This window comes from Leptodactylus fuscus, chromosome 3 (genome assembly GCF_031893055.1).
Source record: "Leptodactylus fuscus isolate aLepFus1 chromosome 3, aLepFus1.hap2, whole genome shotgun sequence".
Classification (NCBI taxonomy): domain Eukaryota; kingdom Metazoa; phylum Chordata; class Amphibia; order Anura; family Leptodactylidae; genus Leptodactylus; species Leptodactylus fuscus.
The window spans coordinates 62,387,888-62,401,634 of NC_134267.1; the positions used below are offsets into that span (position 1 = coordinate 62,387,888).

General features: G+C 46.3%; 1 protein-coding gene across 2 annotated transcripts in view; it reads right to left on the reverse strand.

Moving 5' to 3' along the window:
- Positions 1-10,479: 10,479 nt before the first annotated feature.
- The window catches only part of IGF2R (insulin like growth factor 2 receptor), an 86,467-nt gene continuing 83,199 nt past the window's right edge, over positions 10,480-13,747 (reverse strand). For both annotated transcript variants that reach the window (XM_075267664.1, XM_075267663.1), the window contains exon 48: positions 10,480-13,475. In XM_075267664.1, coding sequence (XP_075123765.1) covers positions 13,089-13,475 — 387 coding nt within the window. In that variant the 3' untranslated portion in view covers positions 10,480-13,088. The remainder of the gene's footprint in view (positions 13,476-13,747) is intronic.

The window sequence follows — 13,747 nt, forward strand, 5'->3', positions numbered from 1 at the left end:
GACGTCGGGTGTTAATATGTCTATCCAAAGTACCATTGTAAGGGCTAGTTCACATGGAGTCTTATGGCAGCGGATTTTGACATGGAAGCCGCTGCCAAAAATGGCTCCCATTGACTTCAATGAGAGCCGATTGCTTCTTTTTTCTGCTAGCTAGTAGCGGAAAAAAGAAGTGACATGCCACTTCTTTCCGCGGCTGAATCAGCCGTGGCGTCCGCACCGCGGGGCTCCGGCCCATTCATTTGGGCCTAATCCAGAGCGGAATGCCGCGATGGAATGTTCACACGCGGAATTCATGTAACTCCATGTGAACTAGCCCTCAAACAAATATTTTAGTAGATGTTCATTTCTGTGAAAAAGTAAGCGAGCTGCCTCTGTGTCGGTTATCACGGAGAAGAATGTAGAGTACTTGCAGCAATGTTTCCTTAAGGGGATATCTAACCCATTGTGACCCAGGGAAGAATGTGGTCAAAGGAATACATTTCATCGACTAACAAAACAGTAGCTTCACAAGTAGATATGACTTTTGTGTCAAAAGCAAAGGGTCGGGTAAAGAAGCCATTACTCGTACAGTCTGTAGAAAAATAGTTCCAGGTTCCTGGACTACTGAGAGTTTGGTTCCAAGGTAAATGTTTACCATAAATTTCCTGATGATCTACACATCTTCATAAAACAGGCTTAGAAAACTGGAAATTTTTGAGTGTCTTAAAGGGGTATCCCCACGTCGCACACTCACCAGTCTTCACTGCTGTAAAATCTTCTTTCTTCCTGGTTTCTTGCATCATTTGGTGGGCCGGGTTTCATATGCAACCTGCCATTTAGCCCCGCCCCCAAATTAGCGTGTAGCTCCGCCCACCGCATAGCGTGATCCTATGGGGCGGCTGAAGGGCCTGTGATGTCATCAAGGGTCCTTAAACAACACTATATGCACAATATTGTTCTATGAAGTACAGGCAGGAGCAACTCCATTCTGTGTTACATACAGAGACTGCCTGTCTCTGCCATAATGAACACAATTGAATTAGCTAACCTGATAACTGGGAGAACAGAAGAAATGAAAGCAGCTCCTCTCCTCTGTCTGAGAGCAGGGACCTAGGTCATGTGGTGTAGACACAGGAATGGAAGATTATGAATGATAATCTGTTTTCCCTTAGCCCAAACAGCAGCACAACTGGGGTATTTCTGCCCCTGTGACCTGTTAGGACAGGTGGAACTTTTAATTAACTAACAGCTTTAACCCCCTATAAGAGGCCGACAGACCTCCTCCCCCCTGTGTTAGTACCAAAGTATGATTTACAAACAGAATTTTACAATAGATACGACTGGGAGGGAGACTTGTGCTGCTGTTTGGGCTAAGGGAAAACAGATTATCATTCATAATCTTCCATTCCCCCTACGCCCAACCAGCAGCACAACTGGGGATTTAGCAAGTATAGCTTTACCCTAGGGTGGGTGATCCCGGCAGACCGATGTTAATACAGAATGTCTAAATGCTGTGGAATCCGCTGGACGCCAGTCCAGCCTGTAGTGCCTGGCGAAGGCCAGCTGCGAACTCCAGGAGGCAGCGGCACATATCTGTTCCATGGAAAGGAAACGTCTTTCAGCCCAGGACGTCGCCACTGCTCTGGTGGCATGGGCACGGACAAACTCTGGTACCGGAAGGTCTTGAGCATGCAAGGAGCAAGTGATGGCTTCCCTGATCCACCTTGACAGGGTTACTTTTGATGCTTTGGCGCCCCTGTTGTGGCCAAACACATTGACCAATAGATTTTCTGACCTTCGGAAAGGGGCTGTACGGTCTAGGTAAATACGCAGTGCTCTGACCAAGTCCAGCTTGTGCATCTTCTCTTCCCACTCAGAAGTGGGAGAGGGAAAGAAGGCCGGTAAGGAAATTACCTGGTTGATGTTCTGAAGTGTAGGTACCTTTGTCAAGAATCCCGGGACAAACCTTAGTTGTACTCTGTCTGGGAAGAAGGTTATAAAGGGTTCCGCGGCCGCTAGGGCCTGTAGTTCTCCAACCCTCTTGGCGGAGGTTATTGCCAATAGAAAGGTAACCTTGTATGACAGGTACTTCCAATCCAAAGATTCGAAGGGGGGAGAGCAAAGCCCCTGTAGAACTGCAGCCAAGTCCCATTTAGGGACTGGAGGTTGTACCTGGGGGCGGAGCCTGACGGCCCCTCTTAGGAATTGCCTGATTAGAGGATCCTGTGATAGTCGAGTCTCCAGGAGAGCGGACAGAGCTGAAACTTGAACCTTCAGGGTGGCTGGTGCAAGCCCCCTCTCTAGGCCAGCTTGAAGGAATTCCATTACCGAATTTCTATCCAAGCTGCGCTGGTTATCCGTACACCAACCTTGGAATATCCGGGCGATCCTTTGGTAGCTCCGGTTGGTAGATTCCGCTCTTGAATGGGCTAAAGTCCTTAGTACTCCCTGGGACAATCCTCTATCTCCACATACGGCGCGGTTAACCTCCAGGCAGTGAGGTTGAACCTGTCCAGGCCCTGGCAGAGCTGTCTGTTTAGAGTTACCAGGTTGTGGACTGATGGAAGCCTCCAGTAGGTCCCTCGACTCATTAGGATGAGGTGGGTAAACCATGCCCTCTTTGGCCAGAATGGCATGATCACTATTGCCGAGGTCTGGTCCTGCCTGAGTTTCGCCAATGCCTTCGGAATCGTCGGAATAGGAGGAAAGACGTACGCCAGTCTGAATCTCCAAGGTATTGACAGGGCATCCACCGCCAAAGGGTTGTCTTCCCGGTACAGGGAGCAAAACCTTTCTACTTTGGCGTTGTATTGGGTGGCCATCAGATCCACCTCGGGGAGACCCCACATCTCGGTGAGCTGGTGAAAGATGTCCGGATTCAGGGACCATTCTCCTGACGTCACTAGGCCTCTGCTGAGCTGATCCGCAAGGATATTCAAACGTCCTCGGATATGAACTGCTGACAACTGGGACAGATTTTTCTCTGCCCAGGCAAATATTAAGTTGGTTACCTGCAGGAGAGAGGGGGATCTGGTTCCCCCTTGCTTGTTGATGTAATGGACTGCTGTCAGGTTGTCCGTTCTTATCTTTACAGCTTGTCCCTGCAGGAGAGGAGCAAACATCAGAAGTGCACTGTGAACTGCCGTAAGCTCGCGCCAATTGGATGAGCGCGTTTTCTCCAGACGATTCCATGTACCTTGTACCGGGGTCTCCCCCAGATGCGCCCCCCATCCTGTGAGGGAGGCATCTGTTGTCAACAGGATCCAGGAGGTCTGGACCGTGGACTTCCCGTCCTGAAGATGGGACCACCAAACCAGTGATCGACGGGTACTGATGGATAACTGGATAGGCTTCTGTAGTCCTGAAGGACTGTGGTTCCAGACTCTCAAGATCTCACTTTGTAATGGGCGCATGTGCCATAGGGCCCAAGGAACTGCCTCGATGGTGGCGGACATAAGACCTAGGACTTTCATGGCCGTCCTGATAGTAACCTTCCGGGTAATGGACAGGTGATGAGCCGCTCGACCAATCTTCTTGCGAGGAGAGGGCAGGGAGATCGTCATACTGAGAGAGTCCAAGATAAATCCCAGGAACTGGATCCGGGTTGATGGAACCACTACTGACTTCTGCCAGTTTATTAGCCAGCCCAGCTCGTTTAATAACGCCACTGTGATATCCAACTGTGTGGCGAGGACCTCCTTTGACTGGGCTTTTAGGAGCCAGTCGTCTAGATACGGGACTATGAAGATCCCTTGGAGGCGCAGGGCGGCTGCGACCGGAGCCACTACCTTTGTGAAGGTGTGGGGGGCCGAGGATATGCCGAATGGGAGAGCCATAAACTGGAAGTGAGACAGTTTTCCCTTTAGGTGTACAGCAATTCTCAGGAATTTCCTGTGTGCCGGAAGAATAGGTACGTGGAGGTATGCGTCCCTTAGATCCAAGGTCACGAAGTGATCTCCGGGCTGCAGAAAAGGAAGGACCGACTTGATGGTTTCCATGTGGAACCGTACCTTGTGAATGAATCGATTAAAGTATCTGAGGTCGATAATCATCCGCCATCCGCCTGACGGCTTGGGAACAAGGAAGACCGGAGAATAAACGCCTTGGCCGTGTTCTGAGCGGGGAACCGGCTCCAATGCGGCTTTGTCCACGTACTCTCGGACAGAATCTTCTAGATGAAGTTGTTTTGTGCCCTGAAAAGGGCGAGTTGTTACCAACTTGTCTATGGGATATGAGATGAACTTTATCCTGTATCCTTCTTGGATCACTTGTAGGACCCAGGGGTCTTGCACATGATGAATCCATGCCGACAGATGGTGAGAGAGTCGGTCGCCAACCGTCGCGGGGAGGGAGGGTCAGGTAGTCAGAAGGCAGAGCGCTTCTGTTGGTCACGGGAAGCACCGCGACCTCCGCCTCTGGACTGAGGACCAGGACGTCTCTGGCCCCTAGAACCTCTTCTGGGAAACCCGCGGCCCCGAAAGGAAGGTCTTCTGTTGCTGCTGCTGGAAGGTTGAGGGAGATTCTTCCCCTTAGAATCAGCCAGACCCTCCATTATCCGATCCAATTCCCTGCCGAACAACTTGCCAGGTTCGAAGGGGAGGGCACACAGGTTGTATTTGGAGGCATTATCAGCTCTCCAAGGCTTTAACCATAGGGGGCGTCTGGCCGCAGTGGAAAGCGCCATTGCCCTGGCAGCCAGTTTTGTCTGGTAAAATGTGGCCTCAGACAAATGGTCAACCATTAGGTTAATATCTGACATCGCTGTCAGAAGGTCATCTCGGTGTATGCCAGAATCAATGTCCCTTGCTAGGGACGACAGCTCGGCCTTTAGGCCCGATACCACCTCACTGGCGGAGATGCCCACGGAGACCTGCATAAATTCGCCTGAGTGACCCTTCAACTCGGCGGTCCATGGGATCCTGCAAGTTGGACCCATCCTCCGAGGGTACTACGGTGCGCCTGGATAGTTTGGCTACCGCCATATCCACCTTCGGGGGGAGACCCCAAGCTCCCTGCTGGGACTCTGTGACCGGAAACAGAGCCTTGAAGCGTCTGGAGGGGTTAAACGCTTTTTCAGGGCGTCTCCACTCCGCTTCGATCTTGCGGACCAGGTCCGAGTTCGCCCTAAAGGACCTGGATCTTCGGCTCGTCCCTTCACCGCTGTCACGGTCCCTGGACCTAATGGCCTTCAGCAGCCTAGGCATTTTCTCGACAGGAAAAATGGCCTTCTCTGCTTCCGGCTCATCCTCGGATGAGTCAACCTCCCCAATATGGAGGTCTTCCAGAGGGGGAAGGGAGAGCTCGGTGGGCTCCATGCGGGGCCTCTTTGCCAGGTGGGAGATGGAATCTTTCACTTCCCTCATGGACTGATGTACAAAGTCCTTCACCCAGCCAACCACGTCCCGAAGGGGGGTATCGTCAGATGGGGGACCCCTGCAGCTCTGGCAAAACCGATATTCATATGCATCCGGTAAAGGGATCCTGCATTTGCCACAGGCAAAATGCTTCCTCTTTGCGGTAGACTTTCTCCTGGAGGGCATCACAGAGGAAGAAGACATGCTGAGAAAAAAAAATTAACATAGGGTTAGTAGGTCCCAGCAGCAACAAGCCAGAAGCCCGCCTTCCCCCCCTGCCCACCTAGTAAGAACAGATTGTTTAGCTCAAAATCCTGAGTACAAATCGACAGCTTGACACCCAGAGAGTGGCAAACAAAGACTAGGTGGCAGGAGGGGCTTTATAAAGCCAGGAGGAAATGAGGGGGCGGGGTAGGCCAAGACCCCGCCCACCCACGGCAGTAGCCATGAAATTGCCCCCAAACTTGCCCCACAGGGCTTCAGGGCAAGCAGGCAGTTTAACATCCTCTCTCCCTGTTTAGAAAACGATAGAGGGAGAGAGGGACTTAAAAGAAAACTAATAATACCGCGGCAGGCGCCGGCCAGGCCCGGCGCGCATGCGCGGCAACCCTGGAAGCGGAAGTTCCGCCGTATGGGGAACACGACCGCGAACCGAAGATTCCGCTCCGACCGCCGGGGAACAAAGGTTCCTACCCGCCCGTATCCCTGCGGAGGGCCGGCAAAGCACGCGCCGGCCTCTCAGACCGGCAGGGAAGCAAGGCAGGTAGTCACCATTAAGGTAAAAAGAAATCTAGGAAGTATGGGGGAGAGGGACCCCCTCTAAGAGGACGATACACCTCTCCCCCCTCCACCTGTCCTGTCCTGCACAGGACAGAAAAAAACACAGGGGGGAGGAGGTCTGTCGGCCTCTTATAGGGGGTTAAAGCTGTTAGTTAATTAAAAGTTCCACCTGTCCTAACAGGTCACAGGGGCAAAAATACCCCAGTTGTGCTGCTGGTTGGGCGTAGGGGGAATAGCTAGATACACAGGCTCGCTCCCGTGCACAGCCCCTCCTCCCTCCCCCCTGAGAGCAGCAGATACATCACTTGACTTTTGAGCAGATAAGTCAAGGGCTGTGGCCACAAAGAATTGAATAAAGTAAGATAGTGGACAAACAAAGCAGTTTTGCTGAAGCGGTGTATTTAGGAAAAGTCTTATATCCACATTAACAAGCAGTATAGATAGGATCCTTGTGATGGGACAACCCCTTTAATGGGGTTACCCAATGAGGACAATGGCCATTCCACAGAATAAACGAGCACTTTTGATGAAGAATGTCAGTATGTGGTGTGGGGCTGGGAACTGGTGACGTACATCATCGCACCTCTGGCAAGATAAAGCGACAGCCTCAGGCGGCACTCCGGAGGGTAGCAGCAGCCACTGCAATTTTTTTTTTCTAACCTTTTTTTCCCTAAACTACGTGAGCGGCCCCTCTCCTGCACTGGTTTAGACCTCTGCGCAGGCGGCGTCATTACGCCTTCTACGCTGAGGTGCAGAAGTCTTACTGCTGGGTGAAGAGGAGGCAGCAGCAGGAGCAGCAGCAAGATCGGCAAGTAAAATAATTTTTTTTTGTTTTATAATAGGCCGCTACCTGCTGGAGTATCCCCTCCCCAGGCCTGCTCACTGCCACCCCCGTTTCCTCTTGTACTATAGGCCGCGGAGGGCAGTAGTGAGCAGGCCCAGGCTACGATCCCACTACTGCTATTATTATATTAGGGGGTCTTTTCAGAGGCTGAACATACTATCTTCTGTTATTGACAAACTCTTGAGCGGTGGTTGTGACCATACTCATAGAAACATGAAACACCACCTAGCACATACTTGATTTTCCTGTAAGGGTACCTTCATACAGCGGAAAATGAAGAGGAATTCCTCATTTTCCACCACTGGCATTTTCGCCGCGGTCTATTTGCGATGAGATGCTGATGATTAGCCCAGATGAATGGACCTAATCCACAGGGAGTTTCGAGCCGCAGTGTCTGTTGCGAGATCAAGTGTGATGCTTCTTTTTTCCGTGTGCTGCTGCGATCTGTCTCCCATTAAAAACAATGGGAGGTGGATTCTGGAAGGAATCTGCGGCAAACTCCTCCATGTGCACACAGCCTTACCCTGATAATGCTATATTTATTAAGACGTTTTTCTGCTTTCTATTTGATAAAAATGATTATTAAAAATGTGCTTTTTTTTCCCAGCCATATTTGACAGTTAGGTGTTAATATTTATTGGTATATTTGCTTCTCTTCTGAAAAATTGACAACATAAGAATGTGCACGAACCAGCCAGGCAAATAACCTCTGCATTAATTTTTTATTATTTCAACGTTGGTGGAAGTTAATGTTTCTATGAGTTAGTTATCATATATTTCAGGTTCCTAGGGGAATATCTACAGAGTACAACATTTAACTTCTATATACTCTGACACTGGTGAAATATCCTAGCGATATGCAATTGATGCAGACAAATGTATATTACACTGAAATAACAAAATACGTACGTGCTAATGGATCCTACTCATTTAACTATGGGAACAGATTTTTTTTATTTTTTTTGTAAAATGGGATCAGTCAGCTTGGTTAGATATATTGAAGGTTTTATTTCTCTGGAGATAAACTTCTGGAGAGGAGTTACCTCCACCTACTACATGAACACTTCCCGTATATGGTCAGCTCTAGTGACTATTATAGTGCACCTCCACAGCAATGAATTTCTACCACCCCTGCCCATATTACAACTATGTTCCATTTCCTCCTATACCTCCTTTAACTTGTGAATTAGAAAAAAAATCTACGATATTGACTTTAGAAATCACTGTTGAGAGAAGACAGGCCCAATATACATGTATCCCATTATGCCTTGCATGAGATGACTGATTCTGTGGGACATATATATCAACAGAGGGATCTAGGCCAATATCATATCAGTATATCAGGATATGTTTTTCCTTTCCCTGTGACAGAGTTATCTGGCTGGTTAGGAGCTTCCTATAGAACATAGACCTCCCTCAGCTTGATACAAGTGCTAGTGAAGGCTTGGTGGCTCCAGTTACCCCTGTCAAACTGATTAAGGTTATCAATAGCTTCCCCATTGGCAAAAGTCAGGGCCCCAACGGTCTCCCGCTAATATATTATAAAAAATTCCATAAATCCCTGCTCCCTCATCTGACCCTACTCTGTAATGCTCTGCTCCAAGGATCACCCCTGACGAACCAGACTCAAGAGGCACACATCACACTCATAGCTATAGAGGGCAAGGACCCCCTTCTCTGTAACAGCTACAGACCTATTTCGCTCTTGAATTTAGATCTAAAGATCTGGGCTAAATTACTAGCTCTGCAAGTTCAACCACCAATTCCCAAATTGATCCACGAGGAACAAATTGGCTTTGTCAAAGGCAGAGATGGGGAGGAGATAATACTATTTGACTCTTTCACACAATAGCCCTGGCCAGACATTCAAACTTGCCATTACTCTTAATAGGGGTCGATGCCGAAAAGGCCTTCAACAAGGTTGACTGGAGCTTCATGAGTGAGACCCTCGAGACATTTGGAATCCCAACACCCTTTATCTCAGTCATCCTCTCTCTTTACTCCCAACCCCATGCCCGTCTAAAAGTTAATGGCAGCCTTTCGCGGCCATTCTATATCATGAATGGGATGAGGCAGGGTTGCACCCTCTCACCAACCCTGTTTATTCTAACCCTGGAACCTTTATTACAAGCTGTGTGCTTAAACCAGCATGTCAAAGGCTTCAGAGTAGGCTCCCATACCCTACAATCTGAGTGCTTGCAGACAATGTACATTTCCTGATATCCAACCCCCTTGGGGGTCTCCCAAGCTCTGTTGTCTCTCATCCCAATAGGGAGATCTTTCAAATTATAAAGTGAATATGTCCACATCTGAGATATTAAATATAACTGTCTCGGCAGAGGAAGTCGGAGTTGCCCAACAAAACTCCCCCTTCCTTTGGATCAGCAGATACCGAATTTTCTGAAATCTTGGGAAACAGAATTAAACCTCTCACTTGACACAGCAGGTAGACGCTCCATACTAAAAATTTCTCATGGTTTCTCCTCGTGTCTGACTCCAAGAAGCCCAGTAAAATATCTTAACCAGATGGCACAGATCGCCAGACTGGCTTTAGGATCAAAAATTGGCCATCTCAAACACCTGCTGGAGATGCCAGTCCAGTAGAGGGACATTGTCCCCACTTATGATGGTTTTGTGATAAAATCAAACCATACTGGGAAAAAATTCAGAGTCATATAAGGAAAGTAACAAACAACCCTGTTGTGCTAACTACGGAAGCAGTTCTGCTTTCATGTCCCTCTCCAGGCCTGAGATTATCAAAATCAAGTCTAACCACACATCTCTTGAAGCGGCAAAAATATTGATACCCAGTCACTGGCTACAGCAAGATCCTCCATCTGTACAGGAATGGGTAGCCAAAGTCAACCAGATTTGTGCGTTTTGGGAAGAACAGATTAGTTGGTCAAACAGGACCCATGACTCCTTTCAAAAAATCTGGTGCATTATGTGCATTATCTGTACTGTACAATCACTATGTGCATTATTCCTGTATTGTGACATGACTGTGTGCATTATCTGTACTGTACAATCACTATGTGCATTATTCCTGTATTGTGACATGACTGTGTGCATTATCTGTACTGTACAATCACTATGTGCATTATTCCTGTATTGTGACATGACTGTGTGCATTATCTGTACTGTACAATCACTATGTGCATTATTCCTGTATTGTGACATGACTGTGTGCATTATCTGTACTGTACAATCACTATGTGCATTATTCCTGTATTGTGACATGACTGTGTGCATTATCTGTACTGTACAATCACTATGTGCATTATTCCTGTATTGTGACATGACTGTGTGCATTATCTGTACTGTACAATCACTATGTGCATTATCCCTGTGTGTAAAGGAGAACAAAATAATCACAAACTTCCTGCTTAAGGTTGTCAAGGCAGAGTGGGGCCCTATTACAACGTTTAAGGCAGAGGGGGCCCCTGTGGTAATTTATTATGCCCTTGTAACAATGTAACACAGAATAACAGATGAGAAATCACACATTTATCTTTGGTTTAAATTAAGGTTTAATTAATTTGCTCAATACTTTTATATTACAAGTGGATCAAAAATGCAAAAAGTCATTGTACCAATCAACCCAAAGAAATCAGAAGATACAAAAATGGCCAGCAGGTTAGACAAACGTGGCGTACCTGTAGTCGAGGTTACACAATGATTAATGCAGAGTATGGTCTCTCAAGCAGCACAGTCCATGTTACTTATTAGAGTATGTTCACTCTTGTGTCTCTCACATTACCTTTATGCCAATAGAAGCTTTGGCTTCCAAGTAGTACCTGGTGTCACGGCCCACAGTACAGTCAATTTGAAGCACCGTACCTTATCCGGTTAAACCTAGTAATAAATAATGCTTTAGCCCACTTCACACTTACATTACATAGATACTGTACTATATGCTTTGTATAGGACCTCCGTTATATAACGAAAGTGTCATGCAATATTTTTTCAATATATTTTGGAATATGGTCATAAGTAAGGGGCCCATAAAACTGCTGCGCTATGATGCAAAAACTGGCAGTATGTGCAAACGATTTTTAATGGCTGTATTAGGTAAACTGTATGGCTATTATCAATGGCCAACCCCAGCCACATTGCAGCTGATACGTGGGACCCTACCCAGAATGTGAACACAAATTTCCATTCAGGGACAGCGAATAGAGATGGTCAACACTAAGGCCAGATGTCCGTCACAGATCTATAATAGGTCAGCAGACACAGAAAAAAAAAAAAAAAAGTCTGACTTTTGTTCACCAATTTCAGTTTAAATTAAACGGACCCCAGTGTAGTCAACATCAATAGAAAATATCTCAATATTGCATTATACTCGTTCACATCCGCACCCGGCACTCCGTTCTGCAGGTTTCCGTTTCCTGCACAAAACAGAGCAGAAGACGGAAACTTGCCGGCATCTTTCATACCCATTCATTTGAATGGGTTTGAAAAATTTCTGGCCATGAGCGCCGGTGAGTGTTTTATGCTCTCCGCGGTGAAACCGTTTTTTTTAAACTGGACACAGAGTCGGACATGCAGTACTCTGTATCTGGTTTAAAAAAAAACAAACTCTTTTGCTGCAGAGAGCATAAAACGCTCACCGGCGCTCATGGCCGGACTCGGCATGACAGGTTTCAGTCTTCTGCCTGATGACGAAGTCCAGACGTTGGAAAAAAAATCAGCTTGGTGACGATGGTAGAAATGACTGATGCATATAGTACAGTATTTTAATACAATGGTAAATGTCGCTTTACATTCACTAACAATATACCCAGTGTTTTATACATATTAGGAAGGATGGCTAAAAGAACAAGGTCTTGCCTGGCCAGCAACTTAACATATAAAGCAGCTTTTCAAGACTAAATGGCTTCCAAGTGGGCAAAACTGTATTGAAATCTTGAAGCAATAGCTACAGAAAAGAAAGATGCTAAAATGTTAACCAAGACGTGAGAAATTTGTTTTTGCAATAGGTTATGAGATGGTCTTGACATTACGTATGAGGCTCTTAGCTATGGTTTGGGTGTGGTGTAATCCACTTAATTCAAGACGGTTGTTCAAATACCCTAAAGAAAAAAAAAGTTCAAGACCCCCATCTACAAGGAAAGTAGATACGAGTAGCATATTTCCGGAGGACTCAGCATTGACTTCAGTATGCACGGTGTAATGCTTTGTTTCCCTTGTGTTAGCTCTGTGAGGATGCTGAACATTTACTTATTCTAGCTGAACACTCCAAGGATCATCTTATTAGGGATCACATCTAGCAATAGATATCCAAGGCGGACACCACCCTTAAAGTGCAAATTAAGGCTTCTGTAGAGCATCAGCTAATAAATAGAAAGGGATAGACTAGCATGAAAAATATTCTAAATACAAGTGATCTTACGCCACGTAGGGACCTCATATTTCTGCTTCAAGTTTACTGATTGTTCCAATACACACTGTAATACCTTAATTTTTCCATTGGACGCTGTGCACAGATATGTACATATATTTATAAAAGAAATACTTCTTCAGAATTCCCACTTAAACCTAACAGAGCATATTAATACAAGAATCATAGTCTGGATTTAACATAATGGTACCGGTGAATATTACTGAATAGGAGTGCATTTCTTGATCTGTCCCTTCATGGATTAACACCCTGCCGGCAGGAATAGTATAATGCTTTATTCAGCCAACCTGAGTTGTAGTTCAAGTGAATAAATAAGTAGTCAGACTTTATGTTGCCAGAGGCAGAGGATCCAACAGGACTGGAAATCGCTTGTATCTTCTGACTTTCAGTGATTGTGAAGAGCATTTCATACAAGAAGATGCCAGCTCCCGTAGTAAGAAAGGAAGTACCAATGATTCCATTTACCATTTAGTGCAGGGAATCTTAACATAAAAGACTGCACATAAAGCTTCATAGAGTCCCCAGTGCAGAAATTCCACCACTGCTGTAAACCGAGAATGGAGAAAAATTCCCTGTCTTCCCATGTATTGATTTTATTTCAACCTATAAAAGGTTTAAAAAAAAAAAAAAAAAAACTTGCGCATATTTGGTTGCGGTAGCATTGTCCATTCAAACTATATTTCATTTTAGGCACAAATAGGAGGAGGGGTTAAGAATGCAGAGGTGACTACACGTTAAGCATGTCCTCATCACTGTCATCGTGAAAGGAAGCTATAGTAGGCTTGTCCCCTTTTTTATGCTGAGCAGCTCTGGATTTTCCAGTCTGTTCTTGTCCTCCATTAGCTATTCCTATCAAGTTCTCATCACTACCAGAAATGTACAGGCCTAAAGACCGCTCGGAATTCCTCGGTTTGCCTCTTGCAGACTGTATTCTCACTTCAGGGACCGTCAAGACCTCGTCTTCGCTGTCAAGATCATCAACGTGTAGTGACGTGAAGGCTCCAGCTTTAACGCTCCGAACATGACCATTTTCATGATGTGGTTTTCCATGGTTGCCAGACACTTCTTCCATCAGCCACTCCGTTTCATTGTCCACTTCTTCTTCCGTATTGATCTGAACAATTTAAACCAAAAAAGCAAATGACATTACTGAAGAACCTTGCGGAACGTCGGAATACGAGTACTGAAAACTGAGTAAAGTCAGTCAAGGATTAGTGAAATCTGTGATAATAACATGGGCGTGAGGCCTTTGTGTAATGTCTTATCTCTATATACATGTATAAGACCCCACCACCACCACCCCCAGAAATCATACACTGATGATGTAGCCTGTGAATAGGTCAAAAGTCATTTGAAGACGAAAAAACCCTTATAATTATCCAATTT